Here is a 19337-nt window from a genome sequence, read left to right as displayed (position 1 = left end):
ATTCATCATTCATTCAAGGTTTATTAAGGACGCAAAAACTAGATGCACAGGGTAAGATAAAAACATACACAATAAAAAAAATAGTTAAGTGTAATATTAAGTGTAAAGGGAGGTCACACTAAATACTGATTTAATTCAGATTTTCATTGTTGTTATTGCTGTATATACTTACCACATATCCAGAGACTGAGAAATGCATGTGTGGTCATTAGAATTTTACTAAACCACCTAGGACTTTTGCACAATACTGTATCTGTGTTTGTTTTTCACTGTCAGTCACAGTTGCCCCAGAAAAATAACTGCTATAGGGTTTTATTCTTAAGATACAGTACAGGTATGATGGATGCAGTGCAAATGTACAGGCACACATATCGACTCTTAGGCCACCTGTAGCTTTGCTGTTTTTGAAGAGCCAAAATGAACATATGTACTGTATATATTTCTCATTCTCTTTTTTTCAGATACAACAAAAAAATGCACTAAACATGCACAACCTTACAGGACACACAAAAAACTCAATTAAATGGATTCTAAAGGTTAAAGTTACTATTTAATGTGACCTCTGACCCCATGACAAGAAGCAGCACAAACAGTTAGAAATATCTAACATGTTGAATTAAACCTGGTATAAAATATCAGAAAATTATTGCAATAAATGTTATATTAAGACATATACATTTATCATTCATTCAAGGTTTATTAAGGACACAAAAACTAGGTGCACAGGATAAGATAAAAACATACATAATTAAAAAAATTATAAAAGTGTAATATTAAGTGTAAAGGGAGGTCACACTAAATACTGATTTAATTCAGATTTTCATTGTTGTTATTGCTGTATATACTTACCACATATCCAGAGACTGAGAAATGCATGTGTGGTCATTAGAATTTTACTAATGCACAATACTGTATCTGTGTTTGTTTTTCACTGTCAGTTTCAGTAGCCCCAGAAAAATAATTGCTATAGTGTTTTATATCCATGAAGAGGTGCTTTATAAATTACCACATGGGGCATTTTCTAAAATTATAGCACTTTGGCTAAACAGTTAAATTGTTTAGATCAGTGTCACTCATTCATTTCTTTTCTGGAGAGCCACTTGAAGAAATTAAGAAACCATTGTAACCCAGGTTATAATATGTAGAATTCATGAAACAAAAGAATATATGAATAAATTAACTATTGTCTACTCTACTTCCCTCTTCACTTTATAATACATGAACATGTAAGCCGGATACGTTGAAGATAAACATGTTTGATGAATCACAACTTAGAAAACAGTCACAAAAACTTCTTTATGAATGAGACAAATTAATTTCATAGAATCTACACTAATTTTTTATACTAGTTTCAGTGTTATAAATATGTTTATCAGAGCAATCCAGTTTTGTGTCCTGTTAAAATCCCTTTAAAAAAAAACAAAATAAAAAATACTCGCTGCTAATCTGCACTTATTTTTATCTGGAATAATGTGCGTGCAAAAAATTAAGCTTTGAAAAACCTTGTCTCCTGATATTTTGATTATAATGCAGTTCTAACTATATTTTTATATGCTTGAAATGCAAATTTACTCAGTGACCCAAATCAAATGAAATAAAATTACGTGGTTTGCTGCATCGATACATACCGTATGTAATGACACACTGTGCAAGAGGTGTGTATGGTAAGAAAAAGGCAAAAAAATAAAGTGGAGACAGCTTCAGTGACCTTAACTGTAATGTAGGATTTGAACCGCTACATCTCACGTACCCATTAATTCTTCATTTTCACCTAAACATTTAGTGTGAAAAAAAGCCTCAGTGCTTATACAGAAAAAATCTTAAACCACACTGCAAAAATCAAAATTTTACCAAGTGTAATTTTCTCATTTCTAGTCAAAATATCTCATTACACTTAAAATAAGACATAATCGCCTATAGAGTAACTTTTCAGTGAGATGTAAGAACTGATTTTTAGACAATAGATCTTGAAAATGTTACTTCAAGAAATCTCACCAAGATAATTTTCACTTGTTCCATTAGCAGATTTCCTGGCTTGAATTAAGCAAAAAAAAAAAATCTTGAATTAAGCAAAAAAAATCTGCCAATGGAACAAGCGAAAATTATCTTGGTAAGATTTCTTGAAATAAGATTTTCAAGATCTATTGTCTAAAAATAAGTTCTTATATCTCACTCTTCAGGCGATTGTCTTATTTAAGTGTGATGAGATATTTTGACTGGACTAGAATAATTATAGCTTTGTTTATACAACCATATACTATTTGTTATATCTGTATTTCCACCACTAATGTATCCATAAGTACCAAATACCTGCAACTGATAATGCTAATTAGAAAACCACATAATCAAAGTACTGTGACATATTAGACGCTACTTATTTGATGTGAACTCTGTCTTAGATATTTCCTGTAAGTACTCTGTGTTTTATTTGATTAACATCTTTGATTTCTGTACAGGGCAGACTTTAAAGCGTGTAGAGATCATCAAGAGACCAAACAGATGAGACAGTAACAATAAAATACTCTCTACTAGATGTGGTTTTTATTCAACTCACAGTACATTCTACAGATGCACACGTGTTACATCACCTTAATACAACAGAGTCTTGTAATACCTCCTCTTAAAAATGATGAATTGGTCCTAAAAATATAAAGGAACAAATTTAAAGTCACCAAAACTGTACATTATTAAAAATTCACTAAACACCACGTTTGGTTTTCATGTCTTTTTTTCTTTTTTGAAAAAACGTCTGTCCCTTTAAATGAGATAAGGAACATCAAAGTTTAATTCCTATCAACGGATTTTGCGTTCAGTGTAAGAAACAAGTTTAAATAAAACCCAGACTGTGGAGTCGTCCTGTCGCTTTCATAACACACCGACCATGCCGTGCAACATGTACATTGGCCCTTGAACAGCACAAAACGTGAAAACCAATAAAGGAATGTAAGACGGAAAACCAGGCAGGAATTTACACTTCATCAGATCTTTAAGTCTCCCCCTTCTTCCACCCTTCGATGTTTTTAGCTTAGTTAGTCAAGCCACAGAATGATAAGAGTGTCATTTTCAACACGGGTCAGTTGGTCAAATACAAGCCTGGAGCTGCAAACACTTCTTCTTAGACAGAAAAGAGGGAATTTTCCTTAAACCTGTCCATTGTGACTACAGTACGCAAGAGCACGTCTTCAGTGTGAGCTGTGTGTTCACTAAACAGACTAATCAACAAATTAACCGGCGCTAATATTGCAGTAGCGTCCTTTCAGTCATGTGATCAGGTGTAACTAGCTGGTTTATTCAACATGAGGGACCGTGAAATACACGAGTCTAAACCCAGACTGACTGACACTAAATCCTCCAGTTTCTGAAACCAGTGTCTTTCACGCAGCAGCAGAAGGTGGGTTGTTTGTGTGAAACTGTGTACATGTTCGTGTGGGTGTGGGTGATGGGTGTACATATGTGTGTGCGTGAGACTTTAAGTGGAGGTTATACAAACGTCTACTTGTGACAGTCCAATAACAGATTCCTTTTAGTTTAACTGGCCTTTTCATAAATCGTCTAGACATCTCTATAAAGGTAATCTGTACACATTCACTACAAGCTATTGCTATTAAATAATCCCAGCTATTGTAATCTGTATATAGATTTATATATAGAATATATAATAAAAATATATTGAGCAAAAAAATTACTTCTAGGCATAAGACCACGTTACATTACATTTCCATTGAACAGGTTAAGAAATGGCCCGAGCTTTGTAAGATATTTGATCCGTTTGTCATTCGAGCAGGTCCAGTGAGGCCGCGCTAGTGTGATCAGTCCCTGACCTTCAGTAAGACTCTGAGGGCCACCATACTCAGGGCCGGAGACCGTGTTGTCGCCCCACAGAAGGGCTAGACCGAAGGCCTCGCTACGACATGGGGCTTTTGAAAGGACACGACAGAACGCAAACGGGAGATGAGGTGCTGAAGTGAGGATAAAGAGACACAGAAGAAGTGATAGGGAATGGGCACGAGTACTAGCCAGTTCAGCTTTGGGCCTTAAAAACATTAGGCCGATGGAGGGTACAATAACAGACAAATAGCCAAATCTATACATATATACCTATACATGAAAGAATACATGTAGCTGGAAGAGGCTCCAGACAGTCTTAGCAGTAATGGGGAGGTGTGACTGGGACGGTGAAAGCACCAACAGTCTACAGGCCTGCCATCAGGGGAGGAGTCGTCAGCTCCTATTTGTCCTTATTTGAGTAAAACTCCGCCCAGCGGCTCTCAAAGAAACGCCTCATGGAATGTCCAGCCATTCCCACCTCTGAAGTGTCCTCATTGAAGAGCTCGCAGTTATTGAAGACCAGCTGAGCGTCTGCTGCAAACTCTTCACAGCTACAATACCTGGGTTGAGAAAAACAGAAAAAAAATGTCGTTAATAGCAATATTTTCCAGGATTACAACAAGTTTCAAAAAGTTACATTTCAGACTTGAGACTACTTTGTATGGATGTATTCTGTGTCCATATTGGGTCACATATTAGATATAAATGACAATGAATTTATTTGTAGTGGCCGTGAAACTAGCTTAATGTGTGTCTGACAAATTGAGATGGGGCTTCTCAGTTACCACGGGAAGTTGTAATTGTGTTCAATACAAGCATTTACTAAAAAACACATTAAAAGTGACTGAAGCTCATCCGCTGGACATTTGATAATCCTATCAAAACCATAAATAATACATGTTTAAAAAGGCCTATCACTGACTTTTGTATTTTAGGACCCGTAGAAATCTCCATGGTAACATATCACTGTATGGGTAAAACATACTTACCCTCCTTGAAGAAGTCTTTCTCTCATGGTGAGAAAGTCCATAGGGTTCTTAATGATGCGGCGGTAGCCTGGGACCAGTCTGGGGTTGACCGGCTCGAGGAATGGCCAGGCATCTGTGTGAGCCTCCATCTCCATTAGAATGATCCTAGCAAGAAAAAAAAAAAAAAAAAAAACAGAGTAAGACTCACCACCCATAGTACTTGAAAATGACTTAAGGTGTAGTCATAAATCAAGGACTCACTCGCAAAAAGTGAGGTCTGGCTGGTTGCGGGTCATCATGCGTCGTCGTTTAGTGCCCCCTCCTTCTCCGGAGAAACGAGACACTGACGAGGATGGTGTGATCTCCTTGTGTCGTGTCGTCATGCCGCCACTACGTCGTGTGGTCGTTGTCGATGTTGTAGTTGTTGCTGCTTCATCGTCAGAGCTGTCATCCTCATATCTTCTCTTCTTGGTTCTGGTCCGCTTTTTGGACGAGCGGTGGCTGTGAGTTGATTCCACTTCCTCCTGAAAGACACAGTAAAGAAGGGGAAGAGGAATGAGCTGAGGACAAACACATGCAGCAGAAGGGAAAGAAAATGAATGCTGAAAATGTAATGATGTGCCCTGATCAGGGGTTGTTTTTTAGTACCTTGGCAACACAGGTTGGACAAAACCAGTCTCCCTCTGGCACCTGAGTGATCTTGGGCCTCAGGCAGTACATGTGGCATCCACGGTCACAGCCGTCACACAGCAACAGGCACTCATCGTTGTCTCCTTTCCTGCAAACCTGGCAGGTCTACAATAAAAAAACAAAAACAAAAGAAGTCAGGGTCATTGTTAGATTACAACACATTTTTTCCAAAAAGAAGAATCTTTGAGGTTGAACCTGTTAGGCTTCTTACCACTTTCGTCACAGATCTCTCCCATGCGATGGCTTTCTCCAGCTGAAGTAAACACAGACAAAGCTGAGGAGCGCTACGGCACCGATCTAGAGCTTGCCGCCATGTGCGTAGCCGAGAAGTAATCTCACTTTCCAGGCTGCAACACAAACAAAGTTTCATTTTAGTCAAACAACTCCTCCTCTGACTTAAAAGTATACAAAGTACAGTGTGTACAGTGTGTATCCTGACCTAATAACATCCATGGGATGCTCTTCTCCTGGTGTAGGGGTGAGAGGAGCCAGACGCATTACTTCAGCTGGGTTCCACAGGGGCTCCTTCAGGTAGCGCCTCTCGATGTTGCGCTCAAGGTTAGCTAGCCGCAGAACACCCAAATCTAGGGGATGTGTGGCTATACGTGGCAGGCCAGACCACTCCTTCTTTGTTCGCACGATCCAGTCATCACGTGGATCAGCGTCATGCTCATAGTACTGGAGGTCATCACGTGTGGAGTCTGGATCTGGGATTGTATATGGCTGCAAAGGGAGCAAAGAGAAGGCACAGTTTCAACATCAGTAACTGTTTTCACATATGAACTTTATTCAAGAGGATTAAAAATCAAGATTTTCATTAGTGATAAGGGATTGTTTTTAAAAACCTACCTGAAATTCTGCCATTGGTGTGTCTGTTGTTGATTCTGCATCATTCAAAGCACTCTGAGGAGGTGCCTTTGGGAAACATAAAATACATTTTTTACTTCCTGAAATATTACTGTGCACATTCATTGTATAGATTGAACTATTCTATAATTTTTACATCGTTACAAGCTGAACATCTTTGCTGAAGCACATGACACTTCTAATGCTACTATCTATTACAATCTGGTAATATGTTTCTTAATTTCATCACAGTTGTTTTTGACATAATTTTATTTAAAACATGATACAGTTGTTTTTTTTTTTTTAACCTTAAGATGAAGGTCGGCAGCAATGACACGCTGCTCTAGGTCCTCCACCCACTGCAAGGCGCTGATATCAGTCTCCATGGCCTTCTCCTGCACTTGCCATGGCTGCTGCAGAGCCTCCATGAGTACGTCTTTCTCCTCTACCTTCAACTCAAACAATGGGTCTGTTTGGAGAGGCAACCAGACATTGATAAGAAAAGTGCAACATGAAAAAAATGTGAAATGAAAAGACAGATTAGACTTAAAATCATTTCAGTCTGACCGTTGATAGTTCTGGTGCACATCTCAGCTAGGCTCTCCATGTGTTTGGCCAGATGTTTATGGAGCACCCTCTCCCTAATTCCTCTTGGATGCAAGGCCTGTAATGTGTTATACAGCTCCTCTGGATCCTTGATCCACCACCAGCCACGTACCATTGCTGCAAAATAAGGAAATCAATTACTCATCAGAACAAAACATTTGTGTCTTCCTGCTGAGTTAAAGTGAATATGATGTGCATGTTTCAGCATTAGCTCTGGGTAGGCACCAGTCAAATGGATGCAAGGAAAAACAACTATCTCAAACTGTCTGCTTAAGACAAGCAAACACTCTTAAATACTTACATGCTGGTATTGGTTTGACCACCAACTGTGTGAAGTACTGCTGCTCAAGCTCCTGGAACACAGAGTTTGGTGGACGGCCACGACGTTTGGCTGCAGCTCCACGTGGCCCACGGCGTGCAGGACTACTGCCTCTGCTTCCTCTTCTCCGTCTGCGTCCTGGCCTGGCTGGAGTGGCTGGAGCAGGAGCGGTAGTTATAGGAGCAGCAACCGGAGGGGGTGCTGCAACAACAGCAACAGGAAGAAGAGGAGGTGCCTCTGGTAACAGATTTGGGGCACAATCAGAAACTGAGGGCGCAGGAGCTGGAGAGGCGGTGTCCTGTGGCGGTGCTGGGTTCACAGGGTCAGATGAGGCCAAGACCGGCAAGAGCGGATCAGGCTGAGGAGAAGGGAGAGGTTAGTTTCAGTACTTGAAACAAACAATTTGAATTTCTAATGACTGTGGTGAACAAACCTGTATGAGTGGAGCAGCAAGGGCAGGCAGAGCACTTGGAATCTGTGGAAGGAGTTTTGGAGGTGAGCGGGGTGAGGTGGGTGCTTGAGGCTCGCTCAGAGAGTTTTCATCACATGGCTGTTTAGGGAGCAGGTTAAACCACTGTCCCTGTTTCTCAGCCATCTCCTTCACACTCTCCTCTGGGCGATTCCCCTCTGGAGCGTCCCCTGCTGCTGAATTTGTACCATTAGTCAGTGCGTCCTGTGATTGGCTGAGCCAGTTTTGGAAGGCAGCCTGTGTGAGGTCTTGTGAACCGCTGTTTGGTGATCCTGGGCCATCTTCACCCCCAGACCTAACACTACTTCGACGCCTGCGGCGAATCTTTGCTGTACGGAGGTGAAGCTCCACTTCTGGTTTAATTTTTCGGGGGCGCCCACGTACTCTTGGCCTGCTCATGAGGGACGCAGTGCCAGGAAGGGGGTCCTCATCTGGAGATAAGGTCTGGGAGGGGATGACTGAAGAGGGAGAGGAAGGAAGGGTAGGAGGAGGACTTGTGGGTATCAGGGTTTCCTCAGATTTGGGCTCCTTTTTAAGGAAGGTGACAGGCACCTCAGCTACAAGTACATCTCCTGAGGCTGCAAGATAAACAGAAGTAGAAGAATTACATTAGAGGAGGCAGAGTCATTACATTTAATCAGAGCTAGGAGTAAGACTAGAACTAAATGATTTTTAAAAGAATGAAAAAAAAAAAAAAAAAAAAAATCAAAAATTTTAATTGACAATGAACATTTTAATAACACTGCAGGTAAAAATCAGCTTCATTTTCCTCTCTATTTGGGATATTGTTTCAAGTAATTTGTGGTCATGATGTGGTGTCTACTTTCATTCTACCTTTTTCAGCCTCTATGAATGAAGTCCTTCCTCATGTCAAAACTAAAACTAATCACTTAACCGTTTGTACAACTTCTTAGGCTGAAATAAAACTCCAAACACAAACTATTGTAATACCTCTGGAAGCAGATGTATGAGAAAGTGGATAAAATGTCAGAAATTGGTTTTACATCATTTTGACTCACTCAAAAGCTCTTCAGGACCCTCAACAAGAACTCCTCCAAGATGAGGTAGAGCCAAGTATCTGCGACGATAACGGTCTTGGCCCAGCAAGATGGCCCTCATGGAATGAGACGACTGTAGCAGCTTTTTGCGGAAAAATGCTTGTCGCTGTGGATGTTACAAGGCTGTTAACAAAAGCCACAGAACTGCAAACAGCACTGTGTTTAGTGTAGTATGACACTTACCTTGGATAGCTTATCTATCTGCCTTTCAAGCTCTGGAATGCTGGCATTGGTAGGACTCTCACTCTGCAGAAAAGCAAAAAAGATCACATTAAATGAAGAAATGACAAGTTTTCTCCTTCACAAAATCACTTGGGTAAATACATACATCACTAAGTTTGGGTTCTTCTTTGCGTGCCCGCCGATTGCCTCTCTCAACAATGAGGCCACTCTCCTCTAAATTGAGGTTTTCTTCCTCAGCCACTCTGGCACTGCGCCTCCTCTCCTCAAAACACAGCTCTTCCTCTGACCGTCCTGTACGACGTGCTAGCGCCGCCTTCAGTCTGACAAGGGCACAACAACAAATTAGTGTCAACATGTCATGTGGCTGTGCTCTTACTACAAAAGGCACACTGATCTAATTACTTATCCTGCATATGAGAAGAGAATTCTTACTTGCGTAATTTTCCCTCAATGATCCATTTGTTCTTTCTGTAGGTGGCCATGTTTTCCAATGTGTTGTCAATGTCACTGAAAAGTAAAAAAAAAAAAAAAAAAAAAAAAAGATATATGTGACAAACAACAATGATGAGGCAGTAATGACTTTCTTAAGTTTCCCATTACTAGTATTTAGGACAAATAAGCTTTTGTTCTAACCTTGTGACAATGTTGCTGCTATTTAGCTCTTCCACTAAGAAACCCAGGATGGCTGCCTTGGTATCAGGAGGCAGGGCATGAAACGTTTTGGTCCTCAATGTGTTGCATACTTCAGTCTCATAACCATGTGATTCCAGAAAGATGCGTAGCACTTCTGAAACTGTGCTGCGAGTAAGCTCCAATTCAACCAGCTTGTCCCCAAGGATCTTTACAGACTACAGGAAGACATAGAAATTTATGTATTGTATCCTTAGGAAATATATGAAAGAAAACATGGAAACTGATTATTCTTTGGAAATGCATGACGGGATACAACGCTTCAAGTGTATTCCACCTACTTGATAATATGATGGTAGGCCAGGGTCATGAAGTGCAGCCTCCACCAACTTAATCAGTAGATCCTGGACCTCTCCTTGGCTATCACCCAGGCCAAGTAGGCCCTCCTGCAGGGTAGCAAGGCTAGGAATGTCCTTGGGTACATTAAGACCAATGATTTTTCCATAGCCATGTAAGAACTCCACCACAGCCAAGCAGTGTGAAAAGGCAGTACCAGAAAGGACCACACCAGGAATACGGGACAGTTCTGGTAGAAGCTGATGAAGGCACAGATCCAAGGTCAATGTGGTTACACATGGACAAATCTTAACTAGCATTTAGAGAGAAGACTACAAGAAGTTAATCTGAAAGGCAACACTCACCTTGTGGTCAGTGAGACACATGTCCTCTGCGGGCTTCTTCAGCTCCTCTGCGATCATCTGTTGCCTCTTTCTTTCCTCAAGACGTCTCTGGGCTTGTGCTCTCCTCTCTGCTGCCCTCTTAGCAGCCAGTGCAGCCTGAGCTGCTGCCGCGGCCTCAGCCTGGGCCTTAGCCAGAGCCTTGGCTTTACTCCGAGCACCGAGCACTCTCTTACCCTGGGCTATCCTCTCTTCATCTGTCTGCTGTATCACTGGAGGAGCCTCAACCTTTACTGACTTCCTGCGGCCAGGCTTCTTGGGCTGTGCTGCAGACGCTATAAGGGAAAGATTCTGCTGGTCTGTTGAGAAGTTCGCCCCTAGACTTCTGGCCTGTTGTTCAAGCTAAAAATCACAAAAGGAGAAAGCAAGTTGAGCGTAAATTAGCAGTGGTGGTAATGATAGTGCAGATAAATCATGTATTAAGTGTTGTTGTATGCTTGTACCTTCGCTTTCTTCTTTTCTTCTTTCATCTTTCTGATCTTAGCATCCTCCTTTCTCTTCAGTCTTGCCTAAAAGATAAATAGCAACATCATCAGGAAAAGACAACAAAAGTATTACAGCTCAACATTACCAACAGTGCAGACAACGCACCTTTCTCTTCATCTTCTTTTTTATTTTTGCTAGTTTCTCCTTTTCTTCCTCTGTAAGAGCTTCTGTGAAACAGCAATACAAGCAATGAGTTACAAAATGCACATTATTCCATGCAGATCTACTAATACCTGTGTATTGTCATTTTTTTATTTATTTAAAAATGAAACAAAGTATTCCTCCTCAACACTGACTTACCCTTGGCTTCAAGTCGCTTCAACAGTTTGGCGTCAACTTTGCTAAGGAGGTCAATCATCTTGAGTTTTGGAGGTCTACCTGGGCGGCGGGCCTGCCCTTCTCTAAGGCCACGAACCCTACGGGGTTTCTCTTTATCAGGATTAGGAGGTCGACCACGCCGACCAGTGATGGCCATGATCATAGATGGGACTTCTTCATTAGCCAAGAGAACCCATGAAACACCCTGTAACGTAAAGTATAAAATTAAAATTAATCCCATATTGTTATGTGAAGTGACTGAATCCTTAACAGCACAATACAGACCTCAGAGGTCTCCCTCTCTTCGTAGAAATCTCCAACAGGCATGCGTGGACTGAAGCTGAAGTTCTCCCTGGTTACCACACTGTCCTGGTGTTTCTTTAAGTACTGACCAAAGAAAATATAAGATGGCAGACAGAATGTAAGAGTTAGTGTTTTAACATCACTGATAACTTGATCAGATGAATGGCTCATTGAAGTCTGTATTCTGACACAAAGGAAGAATACCTTGACTATTTCTGGAAACTGCTTCATCCTTCTTCCACATGGTGTGTAATACCAGGTTTCCCCCTTCATGCGGTTTTCAGTTTTCTTCACTCGAATCTCCCTTCTCCAACTGCAGAGACAGTGCACATATATATATAGAATTAAAACACAGACTTCATCACATTAAAACGGCCATTTCACTCACATTAAAACACCAGAAGGAAATGAAAAACATCATTACCCATGCAAAAGAGGAAACTGAACCTGCTCCTCCGTTGCAACTCTCCGTCTGTTAGATTCACCTGTTAAAAAATAAGCACAACCAGGCTCATCACTGTGCAAGTGAGATAATATGGCTTACCTACACATTGTGAAATCTTGTCAGTCCTCACCAATGCTGCTGCATATTCTAATTACCTGCAGTGGAGCTGTCATCGTCATTATCGTCACCACCATCATCAGCAGTAGTGTCTGCATCCAGTTTAGGTGTTTTTGCCACGGTACCCTCCTGATTTTGTTTCTTCGACTTTTTCATCTTCCTAGGTTTGACGAAAGTAGTGCTGATGGCTGAGGCATTGGCCAGAACAGCATCAATGGTGGCCATGATTGGATCAACCTCGTTTGTTAGAGACCCAGCCTCAACAGATCCATCTGCTCCTTCTTTAACATCCCCTTTAAGAGACTTCTTTCTCTTTCGGGTGCCCTTTTCCCTGGTTCCCTCCTCCTTTGTCTTCATCTTTTCTGCTTTTGGGGTTCGAACCCTGGGTTTCCGCTGGGCCTCCCCAGAGCTTTGGGAATCTTAGGTGAAAAAAAAAAAGACATGAAATGCATTAAGATCTGATTATCACATGCTAATCATGCATTAATAAATAATGAAATTAAAATACCTGGTGTTCTACTCCATATTAGTTTAGGAGTGCGAGGTTTACGTTGTTTCCCTGGGGTTTTCTTATGTTCTCCAGTATCTGGCACAATCGGATCAGTCACTGGTTGGAGTGGGTGCACAGCAGGGCTCTCTGCTGGGGTACTAAAGGCAATGAACTTTTCATCTCTCATCCTGAAACTCGGGGGAGTCATCATTTCATGAAGAGTGGTCTTAATGATGGTGCGTCCAGCTGAGTCTGGAGTATCATGTCCCCCTGTCTCCAACTCTCCTTCATGACCTGTTTAAAAATAATGAGACTTTTAGGTGTGTTTGTGGAATTTAGGAAGATATGCTATTACAAAAAAAAAAAAAAAGAAAAAAAAAAAATCTAAAAATAAATAAAAGTAGTTCCCATCAGATTTTAAAAATTACCTTGATGACTTTGCTGCATTGACCCATATGATTGTGACGTGGACACATCACTTATTGATGGCTCTTCCATCTTGGAGGTATTGTTCTGAGAGGACTCCAGCATAGATTCACCCATGGTTTGGAAACTCTCCTTTGCATCAGAGGTTTCCCCTACATCAGTGGAGTCCAGTGTGTCATCTCTGGAGTCTTCCACAGAGGAGCTGCTATCTCTAGTGTTGTCAAACATAATAGATGGTTCATCTTCTGCATTTGAAGTGCTCACAAACTGAGAAGTGTCTTCTCCTAGGTGAGAACTGTTGTCAGAATGAGTGAATTCATCTACATAAGAGCCATCACCACCTAAACCAGTGGTCTTTTCCAAGAAAGAGCTATTATCAATTCTAGAGGACTTGTTGTACAATAAACTGCCATCCAACTGGTAAGAGCTATCAAAACTTTCGTTATCAGTCAGATGTTCTACTTCCTCATGAGTTTGTTTATTATCGGGCTTGTGATGAGGCGCACTTGGAGATGGTGAGGGTTTCCCAGGAACATTAGTGAGGGACTTAGGTGAGAGCATTTCAGATTTAGGAGTCTCAGTAGCTTCTATATTCTGTGGTGTTTTTACTGTGCCTGAATCTAGATGAGGCAAGGTTTTGTCTGCTTTTCCAGCCTCTGTTTTAGCCAACTCTTTCCTGTCATCACTATGTTCTGGCTTGGGAGACAACTGCTTCTGACCATGAATAGGCGTGACATTAGGAGGAGGATGCTCAGAGTGAAAATTTTGAATCACCCCAGAAGTAGTACATTTTGTAGGAAGCACAGACATCGAGGCAGGAGGGATGGACACAGGTGCAGTCCTGGAGGCTTGAGTGGTTAGAAGAGGTAGGGTAGATAGAGGTCTGGCTGTAGAACTTTCACGGGCTGCTAGAGAGGCTAAATTCATCTCTCCTGATGCTGAAGATGCTATAGAGGCAGTGGAGTTGGATGGTGCTGAGGCTGAAGGCCCTGATGACGATGATATCGGAGATGGAACATCTGTGACGGATGAGACATTTGAACTCACTGATGTGGTAAACGCTGAACGGATAGTCAGTGCTGGAGCTATGGACTTGTTATGTTCAATATCAGGTGTATCTGGGAACTCAGCTGTCATTGGAGGCCCCTGGGACTCTTGAACCATTTGTTTAGGAGTTGACATAGGCATGGACACCGAATAAGAAGTGGTGACAGAGGTGGACACAGTTGTAGGTGGTCCACAAGCTGTGGGAGGAAATGCTGCCTTATTCTGAGGAGCAAAAGATGGCTTCACTGGAGATGATGCAGCCACAGAGGAAGAGGGGGAACCTGCTGACGTGGGTCCAGTAGTGGATATTTCAGTCACAGCAGCAGGGAGAGGCCTGAGGCCTTGCACCATTAAAGGGGGAGAGGAAAGTCTGGGTGGAACAGCTGGAGATGGAGCGTTGGACACAGTGGAGGGTGTTGAGATTTGTTTTGGGGTAACTTCTACATCGCAAACTGAAACCCCTGGGAGAACAGGGGCAGATATGGGAGACCCAGAAACAACAGAAGTCGAAGATGCCTGAGGAGGAGTTGAGACCTTGGTTAGAGGCATGGGCGCTGCTGCGTTGGAGGCAGATGCAGGGAGCTGAGGTGACATGGCCTGGGGAGGTGCATTCGCTGCTGGCTCTTTCACAGAAGATGCCAGTTCTGGACAATGAGCTACAGATTTTTCAGGATGTTGGCGATAATCACTTGGAGATTCTGTATGTGGAGTAGATCTTTTCGATTGGTAACTGTCACCTTTGGGTTGCCTCTGGGCCATACCATTGTAGCTTGGGTCTACCTCTTTGACACTTTCCCTTGTGTGCCCTGAAGAGAAAAAAAAAGCAAACATTCCTTTTTTTAATGAAAAGTACTTCATTTTGATGAATTCAGAGTTTAAGTCTTACATGGAGAAGAGTTACATGGTCACAGTGATGATAAAATTAAGTTGTAATTGTAATTATAATGAAAAATTCAAAACTGATTATTTTTGGGGAAGCATCAGGCAGACAAAGTATACTCTTGCATTCCACACCCGTGACAGTTCATTTTCAAGGGTTGGCCAGTTTAATATGTAGTCAACAGTGGCACCTGCTGGCTAACCATAGTACAGTTCTACCAGTGATAACCAGTAGTGAGACTTACAATTAGAGAGAATGTTCGCTGAACCAACATTCAGACATCCACCTTTAAAGCCAAATATGTAATGAGTGTATTTGGTTCAATCATTTTGTTATTCCAAATTGTTACTCTGTTATCTCAAATGTTCAAAAGTCAGTGTTTGGGATTTTTCTGGGCAGTCAGTTTATGCCTCCAGTCAATCAATAGTAGGCGCCCAGCATGTGTGGGCATAACAACATGTAAACAAACTACTCAAGATCATTCTTCTCACTGTAATTTAATTAGTTTCACAATTTCAGTGCGACTGCAAGTTTTGCATTTTGTTTTCAATGAAAAAAAAAAAAAAAAAAAAAAAAAAAGGGGGTCTGTAACAAATAAGCATACTCGCTTATATCAAGAATATAATATGTGGCCCAGAACATCAAAAGACCATGTAAAATGACTCAGATGCATTACAATTTTGATAAAAATTGTTCAGCCCTAGTTTAAGTGTTAGGCAATACTTAAGTGTATACATTAGTAAGTTTATAGTTGTAAAGTGGTCACCTTGCAAGACGATAGCCACTCCTACATTGCTAGAGTGAGGACTTTTTTCCCTGTTGTGGTGCTGGGGTGACCCACTCTCTTGGACTGATGATGGTGAAATCATCGGTGCCGGGGACATCCCCACAGGAAGAGGGCTGCCAGTGCCCCCTCTGCCTAAACTGTGGTGTTGTGGGCTGCCACGTGGGGGAGTAAAGTTCTGGGAAGTTGGGGGCATCATCTGAGCCTGGCCTTGAGGCTGAGATTGCTGCTGCGGTGGTGGCTGCTGCTGCGTAGATGGCAGGGACGGGCGTTGGGGCTGATGCTGGTAGTAGGGCATCCCATTAGGCATCATGCCATAGTGCTGTGGCTGCTGGTGGTGATGATGTGGGTGACGATGAGAGTGGAGGTGCGACTGAGACTGCTGATGTGGGGGCGGTTGTAAGGATTGCTGCTGGTGATGCTGAGACTGTGTAATCCCAGGATGTGCCTGACTCTGGTAGGTCCCATACATATGAGAGTTGTAATTCATCTGCTGTGGGCCAGGGTTACTTCTGTTCCAGTACTGTCCCCCACTAAGAGGCATATTTGGTGGGCCTGCCACAGGGGGCTGGTGGGAGCCTTCGATACTCCCATTCAACTGGTACTGTCCACGACCCTGGTAGTGGTGCTGAGACTGTGGCTGCCCCATTCCGGGTGAGGGCTGCTTCTGGTGCATCCCTTGACCAGCAGAGGTGCTCATAGCTGGACCATACTGAGGATGTCCTCCCCACAAGTAGTCATAGCCCATGTTGCTCTGGTGGTGGTTGCTCATGTGGGGGTAAGGGGCTGTTGGTGGGTGGGAACCAGACACACCAGATCCAAGTACAGTAGTGACGCCATTCACATTCAGTTCGCCATTCATATCTGTCAGACATAAAAGTATTAGCTCTGTTAATATTTTATGGCTGTATAATCAAAAGGTTTTTGGCTCATATTTAAGAATTATAAAATGTAGAACATTAAAAACAATTTTAAATATGAGTAGAGTTTAATACTTTAAAAGTAGATCAAATATTAAAAAAAAAAGATTAAAACACTCACTCTTCCCCTGCTGAGGGAAACTCATGGAGGACCCGTTAGTATAAAGAGAATCCCCTGAGGAGAGTTTCAGTCCTGAGTTTGCTGAGGAGTGGGTGCCATAGTTGAAATGATTATTTGCCTCCATCTAAAAAACAAAAAAGCACCGCAAGATAAAGCAAATGTACATGCATCTCATCAGCGCCCATCTCCGTTAAATATAATGCAGGAAAGCAAATGATGTAAGCCAAGATGCATGCGCATTATATCAGTCGCTACGTATCAGCACACTACAAGCACAAATATATTATTTAATTCATTTGTATTTATTTCCATGCAGTTTTGAAGAAAGCCGACGCACATAATGCGTATCATTTCCTCATCCGAATGTCTATCTTGAATGATTTTGCCATCTGTAGCTTGTGACAGCACCATTTCGTTCCAACAACAACCGTCAAAATGTCGCAGCCAGCTACAGCAGATGCCAGGCCCGAGCAAAGCCGTAATGGACAAACTGAATATTACGATAGAAGCTGCTCATTACGGCTGATGAGGCGCTGCTAACATGAGCACAGCCTCCCGGTCTACCATGATAAATGTACGGCCCAGACAGACAGAACGTTAGCCCCAGTATTCACCACCCGGCCACCTCAACCAACAATAGGGGATTATGTTTTATAGTCACCCACAAAGCCCTTTACCGTTTCACTCGTTGTTTCACACACTCAAAGCCCCAAGATGTCCAAATAGCCCTTTATTTGTACTTCATTTCCTTATTTAACAAGGCCGTTGAAAAGCCAACGCGTTAGCCAACTATCGCTAGCTTCATTCTCAAACGAACAATTCACTTAGTTATAAGCCTGGCTAGTCAGCTGCGCTAACAACTGAGATGAACAACTGTTAGCCTTAGATGTGACTTCAACAATTTAAGAAGCTAACAGGCCTTTTACTTTTACGTAAAACATCGGACAAAAATATTCACCGCATCAGCTTCAAGGTTATTCGGCTAAATCATCACAATAGAACATCGCTAGCACACGCTAGCAAGATAGCTAACTGATAGCATCCCTTACGTTAACCCAAAAGGAGTAACGCTAGCTACAGAACTTAAGCCGCGATGTTAGCTAATAGCCAGGTAGCAGGTACCGCAACCACGCTGGTGTGAATTCATGATGCCAATCGGCAAAGGAGAGCGACATGGATGGAAATAAATATCAACCGGTAATTTGATAGAAACTAATTAACTTACTCAAACCCGCTAATAATAGTTACATGCGTGTTCCCTTTTGTTCACGGGCTAACGTTAGCTACCAACCAGATGAAGTTACATTGTTTACGCTGCACGCACACAGACAATTTTTTGCAGAGCATCATCCTCCCACACTACCACAATCAAAAGTTTCGCTGTATTTCAATTAAAGGGAGCAAACCTTTTATTCCTTGGATTTCAAAGGCGCCGATGCCTCTTGGTCTTCGATTAATCAGATTTGGGAGTAAAGATGGCACGGCGATAAATAATAAACAACTATTCCCTAACCTTTGGGTTTTAAATTAGCAAACATGGCTGGTGTGGTCCAGTGCAGCCATGATCACAGAACAGAGCGAACAGTTGCAGTGTAAACGTCCCAACAATAACTACACACACATCCGGTCAAATATCTTAATGAAACTTCACAAGAAAACTATTATTATTATTATTATTATTACTATTATTATCGACTTTTATTATTAACTTGCTGAAAAGTTAACCGACGTGTTATAATTTATTGTGAGTTAAATGTACATGTAGGAAAAGTAAAAACCGAAAAAGCTTTTTATATAGAAATTAATTTTCATAATTTTGCATTGTTTTATATATTGTACATCAATATTTATGATGCATGTAATTTAATGCTATAAATAGGGTGAAAATAATTTTTAAGTTGTAAAAATAGCCCTATACATTTGGAATTACTTTCGAACAATGTAACGCATTTCTACACTCATGGTAGTTTCTACGTGTAGACAATGACGGTAACAAAAGCTGTTCAGACTGTCGGAAAAAGTAGTTTAAAGTAGAGCAGAGGAAATGATATAAGTACACTATAGAAGCAAGGGATGCACCATTAAAGTGCTTAATGAAATATGTAAATGTAGTTACTTTCTAAAGAAGCCTTACGTATTACCGAGCATTTCTGAGTAAATCATTAAATATAGTGCAATATTCTTATGAGATCTAACCTTTTTTAATTTGCTACTGTGATCATTCCAGGTATTCCATTATATTCAATATTTTTTCAGCTTAGCAATTAGTAAAATGTCTGCAGATTCCACGCTTTTATTTTAATGTGTTTCAGCCTAAAAACAGGAAAATACCGTAGCATATTACATTCATTTTCTCGGAAATGACAGCAAGGAAATCAGGCCTGAAGAGGAAGTATGCTAATATTTTTTGGCCCAGGAGTCTAGAGGTTTCTGGGTCCTAGCGCCTACCTGTAGTTCGCCAAAACATTTAGTTCTCCAAAATTAATACTTAAGATACTCTCTATACTTGATAAACCCTGAAAAATATACAAGTAACTGTTTCACTTTGCTAACTAAAGGATTAACGTTGCTAAATGTGCCATTCTAATCCTTCTCTGTGTTTAGGAAGTGTATGGTTACTAGTCTTACAAGAGTCAGAAGAGAACAATAGCAAACTTTAGCCTTAA

General features: G+C 41.4%; 1 protein-coding gene across 1 annotated transcript; it reads right to left on the bottom strand.

The window, feature by feature from the left end:
- Positions 1–2519: 2519 nt before the first annotated feature.
- baz2a (bromodomain adjacent to zinc finger domain, 2A) lies at positions 2520–18259 on the bottom strand. Its single transcript, XM_030139915.1, has 30 exons — positions 18078–18259; positions 16672–16795; positions 15613–16494; positions 12922–14772; positions 12512–12787; positions 12042–12422; positions 11866–11926; positions 11646–11754; positions 11424–11525; positions 11121–11343; positions 10926–10987; positions 10778–10843; positions 10299–10676; positions 9939–10193; positions 9601–9815; positions 9400–9474; positions 9113–9287; positions 8968–9030; positions 8746–8890; positions 7691–8304; positions 7240–7615; positions 6900–7055; positions 6641–6801; positions 6336–6401; positions 5926–6209; positions 5698–5833; positions 5445–5591; positions 5058–5320; positions 4818–4961; positions 2520–4388 (listed from the first exon to the last, which is right to left on the bottom strand). The coding sequence occupies exons 2-30, from the start codon at positions 16793–16795 to the stop codon at positions 4229–4231; spliced, it is 7950 nt and encodes a 2649-aa protein (XP_029995775.1). The 5' UTR covers positions 18078–18259; the 3' UTR covers positions 2520–4228.
- Positions 18260–19337: the final 1078 nt, after the last annotated feature.

This window comes from Sphaeramia orbicularis, chromosome 7 (genome assembly GCF_902148855.1).
Source record: "Sphaeramia orbicularis chromosome 7, fSphaOr1.1, whole genome shotgun sequence".
Classification (NCBI taxonomy): Eukaryota; Metazoa; Chordata; class Actinopteri; order Kurtiformes; family Apogonidae; genus Sphaeramia; species Sphaeramia orbicularis.
Note: the sequence above shows the minus strand (reverse complement) of the source record. Positions and strands in the feature narration are given on the sequence as shown.